This window comes from Mesocricetus auratus, unplaced genomic scaffold, assembly GCF_017639785.1.
Source record: "Mesocricetus auratus isolate SY011 unplaced genomic scaffold, BCM_Maur_2.0 Super-Scaffold_6730, whole genome shotgun sequence".
Lineage (NCBI taxonomy): Eukaryota > Metazoa > Chordata > Mammalia > Rodentia > Cricetidae > Mesocricetus > Mesocricetus auratus.
This window is the reverse complement of record NW_024429184.1, coordinates 80935581-80955933: the sequence shown is the minus strand read 5'-3', so window position 1 is coordinate 80955933 and position 20353 is coordinate 80935581. Positions and strand designations below refer to the sequence as shown.

The following is a 20353-nucleotide window of genomic DNA, read 5'->3' as shown; positions in this document are numbered from 1 at the left end:
GCTTTGGAAACAAACCCTAACCTTTTAAATGAGTGGTCAGTGTAGACTTCAATCTCCCTTGGATAGATAGTTGGCATCTCTGAGTTTACCTAAGGAAAAACAGCTGAAAAGTTTTAAATACTTATTTCTCAATCTGACTTCAAAGTTATTCATGAGACTTTTAATAACTGTTCCCAACTATAGGACTTAACATTTTTTTCACATAAGCTATTAATGACTTCTGCAGACTAGATTCCTTGTATGGTGTAATTACATAGATCGGTAACACTTACCAAGTCTACAAACACTTAGCCATCCCTTATCTCCCTGTAGAAGTTCTTGAGCAACCGTCTTCCCTTGTTCAGATATGCCTGGGCACTCCGAATTGTAGGATGCCTCAGGGCGGGCAGTCACCTGCCTACAATCTCTTCTGTCCCTTCCATCCCTATGTTCTCAGCACGTCATGGAGGATTTCTGCCATAGAACAGTAAGGACCCACAAATCTTTAAATAAGGGGCTTCTGGGTAAGGTTTACATTGAGAGGGAGCTCAGACTGTTGGTAAATCCATTTGAATCATGGTTCAAAAAGAGCTAAGGTGGTGCTGAAGGAGGGCAGCCACATTCTGATTCATGCAGGAAAGACTCAGACATTGAACTACCACAGATCCTGAGACTTGGATGAGGTGGGGAGTGGTCCTTTCAGAAGTCACTGGGTGAGGATGCTGTCAGACATGTTGAATTTGGTGCTTCTATGGCATTGGAGAGAGAAAAAGACGCAAGGCAGATAGTTGTAACTAGGGATCTGTCTGTAGACACCAGGACGGCTTGTGATGTCCAGCAAGAGGCAGGAGGAAGAGCTAAATGAGGAGGGTAGGACTACAGCAGCAGAGAGACTCAAACTTCCAAGAAGCAGTGAGCTGGAGGTGGGGGGTGTTGGGGATCGAGGTGAGAAAATCTGAGGGTTCAGGTGAGAGAATAATTAAGGGGCATGGGAGCGAAGTACAGTAGAGAACAAGGCTACGGTGGCTTCAGACTCTAGTCCAGTCCTCCTCCTGCCATGTCACTGCCTCTCAGACGTCTGCAAGTTTAGAGGCTCTGCTGGTCTTGGTTCTGCAGGCGCCTAGAATGGGTACAGCACCTCCTTGGCCATGGCTACAATGCCATCATACCTGAGCCTCAGGCAGTGATCTCTTCCAGAAGTATCTGTGAGTGGTACATGTTGATGGATAGGTACTCTGGCTGTCTGGTTTTTCACTTACTAACTCTGTGGTCTTGAGCCCTAAGCCTCAAGTTTCCTCACTTGTAGAATTGGATGTGGTTGGTACTTGGACCACCTGGTTCTGGGGAAGCTTGAATGTTTTCAGGCATGCCCAGTACAGTCTAAGCACTATTTACCACCTATTTTTGTCTTGCTCCCTTACATAGCGTATTATTTTGGGATTAAAAATAAAATCCTTAATCCCAGCACTCAGGAGGCAGAAGCAGGCAGATCTCTCTGAGTTCGAGGCCAGCCTGGTTTACAGAGCGAGTTCCAGGACAGGCTCTGTGGGAACACCAGACCTTGAGCAGTAGGCAGCTGTAAGACAATGTTTACTAAAAACATGTTTACTAAAAACAATACAATGCCCGGGGCAATAAGTTCCTGGAAAAGGCCTGCCCACAGAAACCGCCCTGACCTCGACCTTGTCCAAAGACTAACCGCCTCTTCTGACACGCCCAGATCAGTTTTTGGTGTCAGAGCAGAACCAGCCAGGGTAGAGGAGAGAGCAGAAGCTTCTCTGGTGGGAGCCTTTCTTAGGACGTTTTCTTGAACCTTTTTGGGGCCTGCTTAAAGTTTTCTTTACATTGTTGAATGAGTCTCTGTGTTGTCAATCCCCGACACCCTCCGCACGTTCTTGGACACAGGCTGCGCAGCAGACTCGACAAGGCTCCAAAGCAATACAGAGAAATCCTGTCTTGAAAAAAGCCAATAAATGCATAAATAAAAATCCTTCACCATGTGGTCCCTCTTGCTTCCCTGTTTAGCATACTGTGCCTGTGCTGGCTTTATGCTTTCAATAGTTCCCAGGATATACAGAGTTCCATCTCTGCAGGTACTTCCCCATGGGGCATGCTTTCCTACCCATCACATATCCCATTTGCCTAAATATGATACTGCGGGCATCTTTAGTCAGGTGGACCTGGGCTGTGTAAGAAAGCAGGCCAAGTAAGCTAAAAGAAGCAGGCCAGTGAGCAGCATTCCTCCAGTCCATTACTTTGGTTCCTGCCGCCTAACTTCCTGCTCCCATGCTACTGCCCTGGCTTCCCTTAATGATAGACTACAGTAAGCTGACATTCTTTCTACCTGTAAGCTGAAATAAACCCTTTCCCTTCTGAATTGTTTTTGCTCATGACATTTACAGAAAGCAAACTAGAACACCCCTGAGAGAACCCGTTCCTGGTTTCCTCATCTCAGACCCCTGATTTAGTCAGCTTTGTAATGTTCTCATTTCCTTTAGGACATCTCGTCATTATCCTTTCAATCCAGTGGGTAACTGATAAGGGTTCACCTTCCATGAACTCTTCAGTGTGTAAAAGGCTGTATTTGTTTTGGTTCACTTTTGTGTTAATAGCCTCTAGCACAACCTGGGTTGGATTTCTGGAAATTGGGAAGGATTGGTTTCATTTCTATGATAGCACATAGACTTTAATACCTAGTAAAAGTAATGCTACTACCATAGTGACGTACAAATATATTTCTCAGTCAGCTAGGTCCTTTCTCCTCTAAAAAGACAGTATTTATGACTTTGAAATACCATATGTGAAGAGAAGGAAAATCCATTGCAAAGATGCAGATAAAGCTTCAAATAATTTCTATAATTGTGTCATTTAAAGACCTTCAAAGACACCTGCTTAACAACATTGTCCTCATCAATGGTACAGGAGTCCCTTTATTTCCTATTATATAAATATTTGGTTCTGCACATTTTGAAGACTTCCAAGCCATGGACCAGGATTTGGATAATGTTGCTAAGGAATGTGATCACATTCTCTTATATTTATGGTTGTGAGCCTAGCCTTTAACGGCTGAGCCATCTCTCCAGCCCTGTGATCACATTCTCTAGTGCTAATTGTCACCAGTCTGTTGAAGCTAGAAGAAAGTACTTCAGCTGTCACAAGAGATGGTCTTTGACCTTTCACTATTGGTTTATACTTTGACTCATTCATTTTACCTTTGTGATGCTGGCAATCAAACCCAAGGCCTCCTGTGTGGTACACAAACTTCTTGTCTACAGCTCCCCTGCCCAGATTGGCTGGTGCTTTTAAACTTCCTGGGCCAGTGAACTGTAAAGGTGATTGGTACTCAAACCACTATACTAAAACACTGAAAGTTAAGATGCACTTCTCCTGGCTGGTTCTATGAGGGAAGAGCAAACAGGCATGTTGATTCCAACACACACACACACACACACACACACACAGCACACACATTGCACACACACACACATGTGGATGCACAGGCACAGTGTGCAGTTTTGCTGCCTATAACCTACAGCTGCTGGTAAGTGTATAGTATAAAACACTTAGACCTAAGTGCTCTTGACTCTAAAATTGCATTCTTTGTTTTAGTTTTAAATCCTTGGTATAGAGACAAGCTTTGAGTGTTGGTTGTGAACATTAGCCATCACAACCTTGCACCTGCAGGTGAGTACACCTGTGCTGATCCTCTCAGGAGTTCATACATGTGATCAGGCCTAATGATTGGTGAAAATTATCGCTTTACTTTTCAGAAAGCATGTTTTGTTACTATGCAAAGAACACCAGAGGTTATCACGTGGGATTAGGGGATTCCTGCTATGCAGTGTCTGCACCTCCCAGTGCAGAGGACACACACCAACTTCTAGCCAGAGGTCTTATGCCATTCTTGGTATGGTTGAGTTGCAAGAAGCCCTAAGGGAATGAGATGGTCACTGGCCTGTTGTATGCCCCAGTCACCTCAGCCTGCCACTCAGCATAATTACCTAACAGGTTGTAGAGCCTGCTTTCAGATGAGTTCTCACCTGGTTCCAACAACCAAGTTCAGCTCTCGTGTGCCACCAGCACCATCTTGCTGCTTTATTTGGATACTGTCACATATTCAAATGGCTGCACTGTCAAGTGTCTGACTACCAGGAACTAAGATGAGCTAGGCCCTCCTGCTCACTATATAACACAAAGTCCAGGACTGGGTTGTGGTTAATATTGAATGTCAGCTTGACAGGATCTGGAATCACCAAGCAGACAACGTCCTGAGCTTGCCTGCCAAGGATTATCTTGATTAGGTTAACTGAGTTGGGGAGACTCGTGCTTACCAGGCTTGTATCCTGGACTGAATATAAAGGAGAATTCTACCTGAGTAGCAGCATTTGTGACTCTGCTTCTTGACTGTAAATGTCACGTGACCACCAACCTCCTCAAGCTCCTCTCTCAGTGGCTTCCCTGCCATGATGGACTAAGCCCTTATACTGTGAGCCTGAATGGGCGCTTTCTCGTGGAGGGGTGCTGTCAGGGTGTTTTATCCTAGCAACAGGAAAAGTGGAGAATGCAGACTCTGAAAGCACAGCACAGCATGTGGAGAACTAATGGAGTGTGCTGTTCAATTGCTTTGTGGGTTGTGGACCTGTCATGTGATTTTGTCATTCCTGAACTATTGACATGACACCCTGCTTTTGTGCCTAGTGAATACTTGTTAACCTGAGACTGTTGTTGTGAAAGGAAGGCCTGGGACATTTGTTGCATAATGGGATCAGAACATGGCTTGCTGTCATTGCCGTGTAGGATCTGTAGCCTGATGTGAAGATGCTATCATGTCTTAAGGACAGAGATTCCTCTCCTTGCCTAAGGTTCCCTCTTTGAGTTCCGGGGATGTTACTAGTAGGAGAACTGTTTTCACTGGTGCCCTGTATGTATTTGATGCTGGTTACAAGGACCCTAAGGAAGCAAGCTATGCTCACACATCCAGGGACCAGGCCTCAAGTTTGGGCTCAACCTTTGTCTGGAAGCCCTAGGAGGACTTATGCTAGCTGCTTTGTTCCATGGGGTAGGAATAAAGGTTGCAGCAAGGTCTGGTGGGTCCCTTCTCCATGGAATCCTGTTGCCTCATGTGGTTGATGAGAGATCTAAAATTCTATTCTGATATATATATATATATATATATATATATACTTCTTTGGTGCATTAGGGAGACTCTTCATTACTGAGACAAAATACTAAGCAAGACAACTTTAGGGAGGAAATTTTTATGTTTGGTTCCTAGTTTTCAAGGTGTTAATCTATCATAGTAGATTGTAGTCTAGTGTCGTAGAATGATACTTACTCCTTCTTCTCTTTTATTCCATCCAGGCCCCAGTCTACGGGATGGTACTACCCACATTCGGGGGCAGGAGAGAGGGGAGAGGAGGTTCTTCTCCCCTCAGTTTTAACTAAAGATTCCCCTAGATACACTTAAAACATGCTTTCTTAATCTCCAAGGGGTTTCTGTATCCAATCAAATTCACTACCAAGGTTATCACAATGAACATCTGAATTTTTATAACATCCCTTTGTCATGAGGATATTAATTATGCAAAATAATGACCTTCATTATGACTTTTTTAATTCACGTGTATACTTCGATTATATTTACTCCTATTGCCCTCACCTATCCTCTTTCCTCCATTATCTTTCTTTGCCCAAATAGTTTGTTCTATTTTTGTGATCTTTTTTCTAGATTCCATGTATGATATGAAGCATCTACTTGCATTTTCACAGTTTTTACTGGTTTTGTATGTATAGCCTAATAATAAAAGGAGATAATATCTCAGTAGTGGACATCTCATATCGCCCTTATCTCTGTGTTGGGAGCAGCAAGGACACTGTGGGCTGAGCAAGATTAGGGCTCTAGGCCCATATAGGCCAAGATGGCTTCTATGTGCTACAGACTAGGCCTATGGGATAGAGAATTAGGAGTGGGTAGAGCATGTTGGAGAAAGTACAAGGGATGCAGGGCTGGTCCTGGGAAGACAGGCTTTAAGGCATGCAGAGAGAATGAAAGGTAGAATCTTTGAGGTAAGATGAGCACAGTGAGCAAAGGTGGAAGGATGGAGCAGGAATATGATGCTTACCATCAGGAAGAACAGGGAAAGCAGCTTGATGACTGTGCCATCAGTATCTTCTGGGAAGTGATGGAATCAGCTGTACTAGCCCAGGGCATCCAGACATGGTAGGGGAAGGGGATTATTGCATTTAAGTGGCCTTTAAAGGAAGAGTGCAAAATGGACTAGAGGAAACCCTAGTCAGAGGCATTGCCCGTTAGCCTTTTTTTCTAGTGAGATTCATTGTGCCCAGGTTGACAAAAGAGGCGTTCACACTCATTTCCCTCCCCACTGTCAGGTGTGTATTGGAGACTTCATAGTCCTAGTCCAGTGCTGATTTGCTCAGGGAATGAGGGCAGATGTGTCCTCATTAGGCTGAGAGTCTTGATGGGCAAACTCAATTTGTGCCATTAGTACCTTGTCACCCCAACACAGGACCACATAACAGGGTCCTTGTAGCAATCTTCTGTAGTGGATGTAGTCTCAACCCAGGACTCGGGAGCCCAATAGCATTACAAGATCCAACAAAAAGTGTTAGAAAACAATAACATTTAGACATAGTTCTGTGAATGCCTGTCTCTGCCTACTACACCACAAAGAGATGACTGTCTTTGTAGATGAATGTTTAATAAAACTGTTGGGGAAAACAACCTTTTCCAACCCTTTTAAAGACTGAGATATTGTTCATCACATAAGGTAAAACCCACCCTTTTGAAGTGTAAACTTCAGTGGTTTTTAGTAAGCTAACCAAGTTGTGCAACCATGCTACAAACTCAAGAGTATTCACATTACCCCAAAATGAAAAACTGCACTCATTAGCTGCCACCCCTTCCCTCTCGGACAACCAGTAGGGCACTTTCTCTTGTCTGGATGCTTCAAGTAAACAGACTCACATCTCTGTGTTCTTTTATATGTGGCCTTTATCATTTAGCATAATGTATTCAAAGCTCGTCTGTGCTATAGTCTAGCATGTGTGAGAACTCCATTCCTTTACACTGTTGAGTAATATTCCAGTATATTGATATACCAGTCTTTATTCATTCATCACATGGTTGTCATTTGGCCCACTATTATTTTGTAGCTTTTTTGAGTAATGCTGCTATGAACATGGGTGCAGAAGGTTTTGTGTGGATGTGTATTTTCATTTCTCAGAAATATATATTAGCTGTTTCCAAAGAATATAAACAGCATTAAACTATAAGAAATCTCCTTTGTACCCTTCTTCCTGTGGTTACGTCTAGTTCCCACTAGTGGCTGACTTGTTCCAAGATGACAAGGACTCTGTTCCTGCCACCAGCACAGCTAAGAATCGATCATCTTCAAAGATCAACGTTCGCTCTTCCAGACCCCCCATGAAGGTCTCCAACAAGGAGCACAAGAAATCCGTGGGCTTCCAGGTCAGTCCTAGTCCCAGGCCTGTGGCATGTGTAGCAGGGCTGGCTTGGAAGGGACTTACAGAACAACAAAGGGGACTAGAAGCAGGGTCCCACTAAAGGTCTCGGATAGTAGGGGGAAAGATTGTCCAATTGAAGCACTTGCTTTCTAGTATGTCTCCAAAGACAAAGCCCTGGTAATCCAGAGAATTTGCCATTTTTGGACATTCCATGCAAACCCCACTGTTTCTTGCATGTTTGGGTACAGACGTTACAACCACTTTCCCCATATTTGGGGATAACAGGTCTCTAGCACACCCCAGACAGATCTCTCATCTCTTAGCACTCGTGTTTTGTCTCGTTGATTCCCCTACAGAGGGAGTTGGGCACATTATGGAGTAGTCTCCCCCATTTATTTTGAAGAGCCCTACTATGGAAGGACTCAATTTTACTCATAGCAAGTGTTGGTCACTGAACGTCTTCCTTCCCCTGTCCTTCTAAGTTAATCATCATAATAACAGTGATTCCTGCTGTCATTGGCCTATTAGTGTTTTTTCACAGAATACTACAAATAACCAAGTCTGGTTTTGTTTCTGCAGTTCCGTACTTCCCTAAACCTGCTTATGGAGACCTTGAATGCCACGACGCCACACTACGTCCGATGCATCAAGCCCAATGATGAAAAGCTCCCTTTCCAGTAAGTGCCAACTGAGTGTAGCCACACCAGCCTCCTTATCCTGCCTCAGGATCAGTGGGAACAGGGCAGGTTCTCTACAGTCTTTTCCGACCAGTCAGTCACTCCCAAGTGAGTTACGAGCTGCCCACAGCCCTCTCTGCACATGTTGCTTGCTTACTTGCTTCCCTTCCTCCACTCTTCTGAGACATGCTTGGGAATCCCTATGACCTGGATCTGTTGGCTCCAAAGAGCATCTGGGGCCTGGGAGAGGAGAAATGGAACTTGCTGCCTGTTCTGTTCCAGCCAACTGTGACTCCATCAGTCCATTCATCAAAGACTACTGTTCACCAGCTGCAAGGCCTAGTGTACACATACTACCACCAACACCACCAACAACACCAACAACACCAGCAACCACCATCACCACCCCTAAAGGAAGGAGGATGAGAAAGGGGGGAAACAGAGAATGAGAACAAGACAGAATAAGATAGACCATGAGAGAGACTGAGACCAATGCAGAAAGCCTGAATCATAGTGCAGGACCAGAGTTGGCTGGTTCCAAGCTAATCTTTCACTTTCTCTGTCAATTAATTATGATTTTGCAATATCCTGATTTTTAAAAAAAATACAAGGAGATAATAAATGAGAATTATCAGTGATAAATATAACAATTTATATGATTAATATATGTTGCTGTTATTATTCTTATCATTATTGACTGGGAAATAACACAGTCAGTGAAGTGTTTGCCTTGCAAGTGTAAGGGCCTGAGTTTGGTCCCCCGGCCCACATAAAAAGCCGTGTGTAGCGGTGGGTGCTCGTATTCACTGTACTGGAGATGTGAGATGGGCAGATACCTGGGCTCAGTGGCCAGCCACAGCCAAGTTAGCCTGATCTGCAAGCCACGGATCAGTTGAAAGACCCTACCTTCAAAAACTATGTAGATGGTACCTGAAGAATGACACCCGAAGTTGACTTATGGCCTCCACACATACACACGTGCATATTTGCACCCACATTATACATACATAACACTATGTATGTTGACATAAATTACTGACATTAATAAAAAACAAAATTCACCATATCTCTGCTCCCACACCTGTTTCCAGTGTCTTATCCTTAGCAATAATCATGAGTGGGTCAGATAGTTTTTTTGTCATAGATCATTGATTATATAAAAGTCAGGAGCATCATTGACCTCTACCTGTCACATGCTAGTAGCATCTCCATTAATGTGACAACCAATATTTATACACATTACTAAGTGTTCCCTAGGGGGCATAATGGCCCAATTAAGAGCCCTTGTCCTGAATATTTTTGATATAAAAAGTGTTTTTCCGCCAGGCGTTGTTGGCTCATGTCTTTAATCCCAGCACTTGGGAGGCAGAGGCAAGTGGATCTCTGTGAGTTTGAGGCCAGCCTGGTCCACAATAGCTAGTTCCAGGACAGTCTCCAAAGCCACAGAGAAACCTTGCCTTGAAAAACAAAAAACAAAAAAAGTGTTTTTCCCTCTACTTTTAGTCAAGAAACATATGTCTTATTTCTTCATGCGACTCTTGGCTATGACAGGTAGAATGGCATTAAGATATGTGCCTCCCTCCCTCCCTGGGTTAGACGACTTGCATGTCACAAATAACTGACACTGTCACAGAAGTGACTATCAACAATTCTATGAAAATATGGGGGTAGGAATGACAAGATGTCTCAGCTGGTAAAAACGCATGCCCCAAACCTGATGGTTTGAGTTCAAATCCTGAGAACCGGCAGAGTGGAAGGAGAAAACTGATTTGAGAAAATTCTGTGGAGACAGAAGGCAAGAAAGCAATGAAGTGACTCTCCATTCCCAGGGAGGAAGTGGCCCAGGGTGAGTGTCACTCTAGATTACTTGGCAGAGGACCTGGTGACATTTGCTGACTAATTGGTCTGGGTTGCTGAGCAGAGACTGCAGAGATGCTGTGGAGCCTGGGGAAGCAGTTGAACTCGTATAGCCTGTACAAAGTGGATAGAGCAGTGAGTGATTGTAGAAGCAGAGTCAGGTGCTGCAGCCATGGGCTTCTCCCTCTGCAGCCAGACAGCTCCAGGCCATGGCTTTCGGCAGTTTACACCTGTGCCTGGTGGATTTTAATCTACAGTGGGGTGTTAATTATCTTCCATATTTAAAGTAGAAGGCTGGTTCTCCATTCCCCATCACTCCATAGTGAGGCAGAGATGGGATTAGAATATGGAAGGATCCAGGCTTCCCAGTTCCCTGGACAAGGAGGAGGGTGCAGTGTCTTCTTTGTCCTGTCTTTGTGATTTTTCTCTTGAAAGCCCCTGTTCCATCTGTGATTATTGTAGCAAGTCTGAGAGTCATGGTGGGCAGATGTTCTCCACACCCACTAAGTAAGTGAGGGAAATGAGACGAGAGGCCATGTCTGCCTGAAGCGGTCCCAGCTGTCAGTGGGGACCTCCAACTGCACTCCTTCTCCTCCAGCGGTGTTAGTCCACACAGACTGTGGGTGGATGCTGCTGCTGTCTGGGGTAGCGAAGAGCAGGCAGGGAATGTTTTGCTGGACTCATCACCAAAGGAGATGTAAAGGCTAAGCTAAGAAATGACTTGGCTAGATGTGATGGCACATACAACAGGACGATCTTGAATTCAAGGCCAGCCTGGACCCCACCATGTCTCAAGAAGAATTATTTTCTGATGAGACCAGCTCCAGGCATGACACACGAGAAGACTGCCCCCACCCCACTGTTCCCCCAGCATTTCACTATCTGCCTTGGGATATGGGGTATCCTCACTCCACTAGCCATACCCTGGCTACCAGACAAGGCCCAGTCTCAGAGCTGGGGTACGTAATTGTCAAAAAGCATTATACAGTATGGTACAAGAGTGAGGGAAAGATTTGAGCCACTGAGACAAAGAGTAGCCCTCTTAAAAATGGAAGGAGGCACTGAACAGCCTGGCTCACACCGTTGATCCCAGCACTTGAGAGGCAGAGGCAGGTGACCTCTGTGACCTCTAGTTGGTAGCCCAGAGGACAGTGGTGTAGTGGATATGGAGCCCTGGGACACATCTGTACTTTGAAAACCCCAGAGTATCCATTCTGACTGCCTTAGAGGTAAGAGGAACAGAGCCTGCGCCCCGAGGGCTTTCCCCAGGATTGGGAGCAGAGCTCATGTCTTGAGAGGCCTCTTCTGGCCCAGTTAAGGGCCAGATCCCAGAACTATGCTGCAGATCAAAGTGGACAGAAGCACCTTGAGGCATGGCATGGGAACAGGTAGGTTCCAGTGAGGTGCTCGGCGGTTCCTTTGTCTTCTAAGCCTCTTACACTGCAGAGCTTTGGTCCTTACAAAAGGAAATTAAGTCATCAAGTGACTGTTCTCATCAAGACGTGTAAAATTCAACGCTGAGTTGTCCCTTATACACATAGTGTCACTAGTGACCTGAAGCTATCTCATGTAGAACTGAAGTAAGCAGGAAGAGAATTTGGAGAAGTCAGAGTGCAGCAGAGAATAGGGGCGGGGCAAGCAGTTTGAGGGAGAGGAGGAGGTAGAAACAAGAACAGGCCTGGAGGAGAGTGTGGGAATCCTCAAATGTAGGACCTAATGAAGTCATAGCATACCTGATATGCAGCTTAGAGTCATTGGTCTCCAGGAAAGCCCCTGCTGAAGCCAGGCAAGCTCAGGACACCCTTTGCCACTGTGCTCTCCAGCTCAGGGCTGTAACCCTTGTGGTGAAGAAAAGGATAGGAGTAAGAATGTGCAGTCTCCAACTGGGATAGCTTAGTGGTAGAGCACTTGCCTAGCATGTTCAAGGCCCTGGGTTCAATCCCCAGCACTGAATCAACTACAAATTAATCCACCGCTGGGTGGTGGTGGTGCATGCTTTTAATCCCAGGGCTTGGGAGGCAGAGACAAATGGAGTTTGAGACCAGTGTGGTCTACAGAGTGAGTTCCAGCACAGGCTCCAAAGCTACAGAGAAACCCTGTCTTGAAAAACCAAACCAAAAAAAAAAAAAAAAAAAAGATGTGCCCACTCTCAAGACTGCTGACTCAGCTCCTCCATCCTTCAGTCTGTGCTTTATTTTACCCCGACCTTGTGTGTGGCCCTCTGCAGCTGGTGGAGCAGGTGTCATATGCTGTAGGAGAGGCATGCTTTCCCTCTCTCTTGTTCTCTCACCTGCCAGCATCTCTTCATGGTGTGTCTTACTTGGCAGCTTCGACCCAAAGAGAGCCGTGCAGCAGCTCAGAGCCTGCGGAGTATTGGAGACCATTCGGATCAGCGCAGCCGGCTACCCATCCAGGTAATGTCACCACCCATGCCTTCCTCGGGCTACTGCAGAGCAGCGGAGTGTAATGCCCCAGCAAGCCATGGTGTGTGCTGTCAGCTTGGGACAGACCCAAACAGGGAGCTGACAGAAAGAATCTCAGCCTGGCTTGAAAACACAGGAGTCAACAGGAATGGGTGTTCAGAAAGCATTTTACAGTAGCATGGTCCGGGTGATGGGCTAGCTAGAGCTACAAAATGGACATCCTAACCTTCATCTTTTCCCCAGCACTCGGGAGGCAGAGGCAGGTGGATCTCTGAGTTCGAGACCAGCCTGGTCTACAGAGCGAGTTCCAGGACAGCCTCCAAAACAATACAGAGAAACCCTGCCTCAAAACAAAAACAAAAACAAAAACAAAACAAGCAAACAAAAAAAGAAGTGTAGAGTAGCTGGGGTCCCACAGTCCCTCTGAAGGTCCAGCTCAATTGGCCTAACAACTTTCCCATAATCCCCCTTAGCCCTACTTGCCCCATTATTTCACCACTTCCCAATGTTGCCATTCTGGGACCAAACTTCTAACACAGGGACCTTCATGGGGCAAATCATACCACACCACGGCACAGCATTCCTATCCCCGCCTCCAGCCCCTGCAGCTGCCCTGTCTGCTTCTGTCTTTGACCAAAATACATCAAGTCTGTCTACATATTGACTTTTGGTCAACTCTAGATGCTTAATCTAAGTGGAATTATGTGGTACCTGTCCCCTCTATTATTGGTTTATTTCTTTATATCCTTATGGTACTGTGTTGTATTCAGCATGTGACAGAATTTCCTCTTTGAGGCAGAAGAATGAGCCTTTATATGTATGTTATCATGTTTTACCTATCATCTCACCTAGTGTTGGACCTCTCTAACTCTCAACATGAAATCAAATCTATTGCAGAAAATACAACTTCTTTAAGAATAACTGTCAAGGAGACTGGGGAGATGTTACTAAAGCATGATAAGCTCAGTTCAGGTACCCAGCGTCAGAAGTATTGTCAGTAACTGCATTGCTATGTGTGTGGGGGGTGGGGAGGGGGAATCAGAGACAGGCACATCTCTAGAGCTCAATGACCAGCCACTTGATGAGGCCCAGGTTCAAAGATCGTGTCTCTAAGGAAATGAGAAAAGAAGTAAGGCAGAGAACAATCAAGGGAGGCACCCAGTGTTAATCTCTGGCCCTTATGTGTATATCCACACACATACATACACCCACATGAACACACCAGGTGCACGCGCACACACGTGCACACACACAAATACACGACTCTCATGATCTGACCTGGGTCATGGATATGCCACAGAACTACACTACAGCCTGCAGAAGCCACACCAAGACCGAGGTCCAGAGATGGAAGTGAGTGGTTACTGCTATGGCTCTTCCAAAGTCACATTGCACACTAGTGATGTTGTAGAAGTCAAATGCCTTCTGCTGTCAATCAATAAGGATGGGCCAGAGTGGAATAGGAGCCCTGGAGCCTGCTCATGCGGATCCACTGCTCTGAGACACCTGTCTTTGGAGGTAGGAGGAACCAGCATAGGGGTAACCCAGGCCTCCCTCCTCCTCCCTGCACCTGACACTTTCCCAGGCAGTGGAGGGACCAGTTTCATACACTGTGGTTAATTGCCCATAAACAGCTTAACCATAAACAGTTCCCACGTGCTGGCCCTGGAGGGGAAATCGCTGGTAGAATCAGGGCTTTGCACTGAACTGGAAAGTGTGAGAATGGTTACTAATCTGCAGCACCCAGGAGCTTTTTCAGGCTAAGAAGGTTTAGGCAATTGTTCAGGGTAATGCTGAAAGGCTGTTCAACCACATCTTTCCTTGAGAAGCGGGTGGCAGTGTCCTGGGGTCTGTCTCCTGTTTCAATCTGAAGGTCAGAGCAGATGGTTATAGACTCCAGCTGCTTTCCCCATCTGTCCTTGCAGTATCCGGCATTGCCTTTTGATTAGCAGACTAGAACTCAGATCTTACACAAGCTGTGTGTATTCTCATCACCTTTGCTGCCTTTCAGTGCTGCCACAGGCCCTGGGTTCAGAACAGTTTCATTCATCAGGAGAACTAGAGGAGGACCTACATGCTCCCGAGCTGCATCTTTATGAGTGCTGCTCTCCTGGCTCTTGAATTGGCTAGTCTCCCAAGGCATCATCTAACAAGAGGGCATCTTTAGTCCTGCTATTATTAGTCTGCTGGCTCTCAGAATTGTGTGTTGAGACCCATTAGTGGTCAGCAAACTAAATGGGCTGTGGCCAGATCTTCCTTGAAAACATTGGGTTGGAATTGTAATAGAACAATTTGTGGAAGAAAGGATGTTATGGCAAGACCACATCTCTGTGATATGGGTAGAAAAAGACACTGAAATCTAACATGTTTCCCAGTGAGGCCCACAGAAGGACGTGGGCTGCTGAGTCACCAGCCAGATTGAGTTGGTTCTACGACCAACACCCTTTTGCCTGTACTGTGATATTTCCCAACAGTACTACTCAAATCAGTCAAGTGCTACTTTTCAGACAAAGGATTATTGTAACACATAGCTGCCTGTGTGGGGGCATAAGTATCTGAGGAAGCATGAGAGAGACTTCTGGTTTTCTTTTCGTGAAATCTCTGTAAGTGTGTGACCTCAAGTCAGAGTTCTGAAATCCCTTAAATTCTCCAGGCAACTGGAAAGGTTAGTTTACAAATTGTATAAAAGTCTTGGTGGTGTTGCTCAGTGGTAATGTGCTAGCTTTGCATATATAAGGCCCTGGCTTCGATTCCCAGCACCAAACATACATAGTGTATACACACTCAAACACACACATACACACACAAGTGTGCTCACATACGCACATACTGGAATTAAGTTACCTCAAGGCAAACTATCTGGAGGTATTGTGTAAGAAGCTTAGGCAGGTGGGTACTCAGCATGGCTGGATGAGAGGACAAACCTGAGATAGTCATCTCTATGGATAACTTGTGAAGTGTGTACAGTAGGGTTGTGTCAAGCTGTGAAGGCACGGGGATCGCATGAGACAGGGAGATAGTCTAGCACAGACAGGTCAGTGGGAGAAGACCTGTCTCAGTGGAAAGAACAGCCTGTTTCACCAGGAACTTTCTAAGCGAATTATTTCCTGGTACAACAAGTGACTTTCAGAGGATGTCACTCCAAAAGTGTCTCCTTCGACATCAGGATGAGGATGGACGTGCCTGACAGGGTTAACTGTATGCCCTCACAGTCAGGGCTCTGTATCCACCAGCCACCTCTGATGCACTGGCTGAGATTTCACACAGCCTTGCCATGTGAAATCACAGTGACAGGGCATGCCACGGCATTCTTACCGGGTTTGCTGCCCCAGCACAAAACAGTCTGTTTTCAGGGTGGAAGAGGGGGTGATTTATTTCTGGGGTCTCAGGGGAGCTTTGTGTAGAGTGAGAACAGCCTTTTGCCTTCGTAGGCTCCTCTTCTCCCAGTTTCTCTCCACACCTTTCTGAGAATCATTCAGACCTGTGTTGACACCCCCACCCACCAGGAGCTCAAAGCTAGAAGACTCAAGCTTGAAGCCATTTAGGGAACAACACGCACACACAGGTGAAAGTATGGAGTAGCCGTGACCTCTCAGAGGAGTGAGATTTAAGCTGGTCCTTAAAGAGCAAGGATGGGAAGACAGCTGGAGCCATCACTCTATTGATGGCAGACAAGTTACAGTACTTGTCTGCCAGATTTGTGTCCTCTTGCAACTGCTAGTCTGTGGGTCATAGCAAGCTTATACTCTGGGTCTGCCCAGTGTCTCACCCAGGCAGTGAAGAGGATCCATGCTGAGGCTTTAGCTCCACATCAAAGTGACATGACTGTTCAGCCCTCCTGGCTGCAGGTAGAACTGCCACCAGCAGGGCTGACATACCACAACTTGCTGGCCTCTTACAACTCACCTGACAGATGTCTTTTCCTGTGTCCTATTTATTTCAGAGCTCTTTCCAGCAGGTAATTACAAGTGTCTCTGCACCTTTTCTTTTTGCCAGTATTGTAGAAAGTTCAGGGAAGAAAGGCTGTGTTTCTGCCACTGCAGAAAGCCAAGGTTTAAATGCATGGGCTTAGATCCAACACACGCTTCCCGTGTGCTTTTTTCATTTTCTGCCTTAACACATTTTGCTAAAGGGTCCAGGAGTGGTTTCCCTTCCCAAGCCACCATTAGAAATGATACATTACAGAAAGCAGCACTTCGGTTAGTGTAAATGCAGTTGCATCATCCATTCCATGCTGTTGCATTCGGATCCTGATCCCCTTCCGTCCCCCTGATCACACCAAGCTCCAGCATCCAGTATGCTGTTGTGATCAGCCAAATCTGTTGACCTGACTTGGGGAGACCTTCATAGGACCAGAAGAATTTGAGCAGGTTGGGATTCCCCTGTAAAAAAAAAAAAATTCACCTCCCCAGCTGCTCAGAACTCACCGGGGAGTGATTTCTCTTGTATTTGCTTGTCAAGTAACTGCAGAGCGTTTCCCAAGCCTCTGTGAGTGGGCTCCTATGATTGGGGAAATTCCAGCTTGTAACATCCTCCATTGTTTCTCTTATTTGAGTCACAAAAGGAAAAAATGTCCAGAGAGAACTGTGAAAACTCTATGGAGTTCTTCCCAAGGGCTCCGGCCTTTTGAATAATTCTTCCACCCAGCCCAAGTGACAATGTGGATGGAATTCTTCCCCCTATTTGAAAATGAAGACATAAGAGCACCCCTGAGTTTCCCAAATTTAGCCAGTGAGAACAAGTGTGGCATGGTTAGCCAGCAGCCGTGTTCCGGGTCTCCCACTCTCGCACAGGCTGCAGGGTACATGTCTACTTTTATCCTCCCTGAGAATTACAGCTCTCTAGGAAGCTGACTTATAATGAAGATGTATCATTCAATCTGAAACGCTGTGCAGTAGCTAAGAAATATGCTCGCTGTAAAGAGCATAAAGAAAGGTGATGAATGGACTGTCTAGGACAGCAGCTCCCCGATGCCCCTTGTTCTTGTGTCTGTGCAGTTAACCATCACTAGGCTCTCTCACGGCTTTATAACTGAGAAGAACTATGAGGCAAACACTGTTCAGCCAAAACGGATGTGGGAGGACTCCCCAGACATACAGCATTTGTGTGTATATATATATATATATATATATATATATATATATATATATATATATATATATAAAGAAGCAATACAAAACTGCACGCACTCAGTTCTCATCCTACTCTTGGAAGCCCAGCACTGGTTTTACATCTTGAGACAGGGTCTCACTTTGCAGCCCGGACTAGCCTTGGACTCATGTGGAGTCTAAGGTAACCTCAAACTGGTATCAGTCCTCTTGCCTCAGCCTTTCAAGCGCTGAGCCTATAGGAATGTGCCACCATGAACAGTGCTTGCCGAAAAGACTCTCAGCTTTCCCAACTTTACCTTTCCCAACCCAGGTGGAAAAACTGGTTTAAAATTATAGATAGATGGAGGTCTACTCATCTCCTAGCTTACCATATATGAATCATACAGTTGCTGCCTTTGCTCTTAAACTTCTCCTGATAATGTATACAGCAGAGCTTAGCCCAGAATGATGCAGTTTCTTATCTCTGCTGTAAGAGCTTTGTCCTTCTATAGACTGGGGTCTGACCCAGTAGTTCACTGGTTCTCAGCCTTCCTAATGCTAAAACCCTAGTGCAACAACAGTTCCTCATGTTGTGGTAAACCACAACCATATAATTTTGTTGCTACTTCATAACCATGATTTTACTACTGTTATGAATCACAATGTAATTATTGATATGCAGGATATATGATATGCAACCCCCAAAGGGTTCATGAAGCACAGGTTGAGAATCACTGCAGTAGCTCATACTCCAGCCAGTACATCACAGCCAGGAGGATTCACTTACAAACCAAGAAGCCAGCACTCCTCTTCAGACCTGTGAAGTCAGATTCTGAGACTGAGCCCTGAACATTTGCTGGTTCCATATTTGGATTTACAAAATTTTATTTATTCCATCAGCTAATAGACATTTAGGATTTTAATTTTCAGAATGCTGCTATGAACATGTCTATGCATGCTTTTTGGGTTTTGTTTTCAGACAGGGCTCTACTATGGAGCCCAGATTGGCCATGAACTTGTAGTCCTCATGTCTCTATCTCCCAAGTTGTGGGATTCAGCTGTGTGCGACATGCCCAGCCATGTACATGTTTCTGTGCAGACATATATTTTCACTTTTAGTCATGATATAGCTATCAGTAGAATTACTGGGTCTTATGATAACCATTTACCCCTTTGAGGACCTGCCATACTGTCTCCACAGCAACTAAATTGTTACAATCACCAGCAGTAGACAGTAAGCACCATAATCACACACAGTCATCAAAATATATTTGTCTTCTTTTCTATCATAGCCATCTGCAGCATGTGAAGTGGTATCTCACTGTAATTTTGATTTATGTTTCCCCAATGGTTCGTGATGTTGTTGCTTTTCACGTGTTTTAGGTTGTTCGTATGAATTCTCTAGAGAAATGTATGGTTGAATCATTAGGGCATTTTTAAAGTTATTTGTTGTTGAGTAATGAGTGTTTTATTTTTTATGAGACCATTATCAATCACATGCAGTTATTGCCTCCAATTCTATGATTAGTCTTGTTGTTTTCTTGATGGCATTCTTTTAAATGCAATGACTTTTCAGTTTTAATGAAGTTAAATTTATCTGCTTTTATTCTTTGGTCATTTGTGCTTTAGACATCATTTCTAAGAAATCATTGTCTAACCCAAGGACAGAGTTCTGTACTGTTTCTTTCAAGTGTTTCACAACTTTCAGTAATCCATTTTGAATTAACATATGTACAGTATGAGATAAGGGATCCAACTTCATTGTTTGCTTTGGATATGCTGCTGTCCCAGCACCACTTCATGAAACGATCACATTGACTCTTGACATGCAAGATGGGTAGTGTCACTTACATTGTATGAATGAGAAAACAAATCCCAGGAAAACTGTATTGAATCAAGTCCTCCCAGATGGAAACAGTTAAGGATGTGTTTGTCCTTGTAGTAGCCGAAAGTATAGGTTACTAATTAATACTAATCCTACCCTGAAGGATTCTTCACTATTTTCTATAGGGTTCTTGAGAGTGTTGACCACAGCATCTTTGGGGCAACTTCTTTGTGATCTGACATCATAGAGATTGGCTTTGAGCATCATACCAAGGTCTTTCTCGGGAGGCAATCTGAGATTTTGTTATCAAGACAATATTCTCATTCAATGGAGGAGCAACACAGAGTTGTGCAGCTGTGGCCAACCTATCTCTTCTGTATGGTGCAGTTCACTGATGACTCCATCCACCACACTCACAGATGACCTTGTAGGCAGACATCTTCTACAGAATGGCCTCACATGGTGATGTTTAAATACAGTGCGGGGCTCCAGATGGGAGCGTGGTCAATCAAAACAGCACTCCACGCAGCTCTGTTTTCTGTGACATTCACAGCAGCTGCATTATTATCCCTCGATGTCTCAAGCCCAAGGAGCTCATTTCTAAGAAGGCCTTTCTCCAGACTGAAGACTCTGATGAATTTTACCTAGTCTGGAAGCAGTCACAGCACTTAGATTTTCACATACCCCCAACTATGACTGTTTAACCAGGCCAGAGTACAGATAAAGGAAGTCATTCTGGAAAGGATGTTGAAGACTAGAATGTACAGCTGGGCACCCAGCAAATGCACTGGAGTCCATGGAGAACGTCAGGGTTAAGGAAGCAGGGGAGCCCACCTCCAAAGTGGCTGAGGTACCACAGAACACTGTCAGGAGCTGGTCCTAGTCTCACAGTGTTTTACTTATGCTACTAACATGAGATAGAACTCCATGTCATGCCATCCTCAGGAATAAATGCTTTGCAGCCAGTGAGGCACAGTGCTATACTGAGTGAGACAAGACAGACAGATAATGGTCACC

The 20353-nt window shown here is 45.0% G+C and overlaps 1 protein-coding gene across 5 annotated transcripts in view; it reads left to right on the top strand.

Moving 5' to 3' along the window:
- Nucleotides 1–20353, top strand: part of Myo5b (myosin VB) — a 265550-nt gene that overhangs the window by 183962 nt on the left and 61235 nt on the right. For all 5 annotated transcript variants that reach the window (XM_021230890.2, XM_013118053.3, XM_021230892.2 and 2 more), the window contains exons 15-17: nt 7313–7468; nt 8044–8141; nt 12326–12412. In XM_021230890.2, the coding sequence (XP_021086549.1) occupies nt 7313–7468; nt 8044–8141; nt 12326–12412 (341 nt within the window). The remainder of the gene's footprint in view (nt 1–7312; nt 7469–8043; nt 8142–12325; nt 12413–20353) is intronic.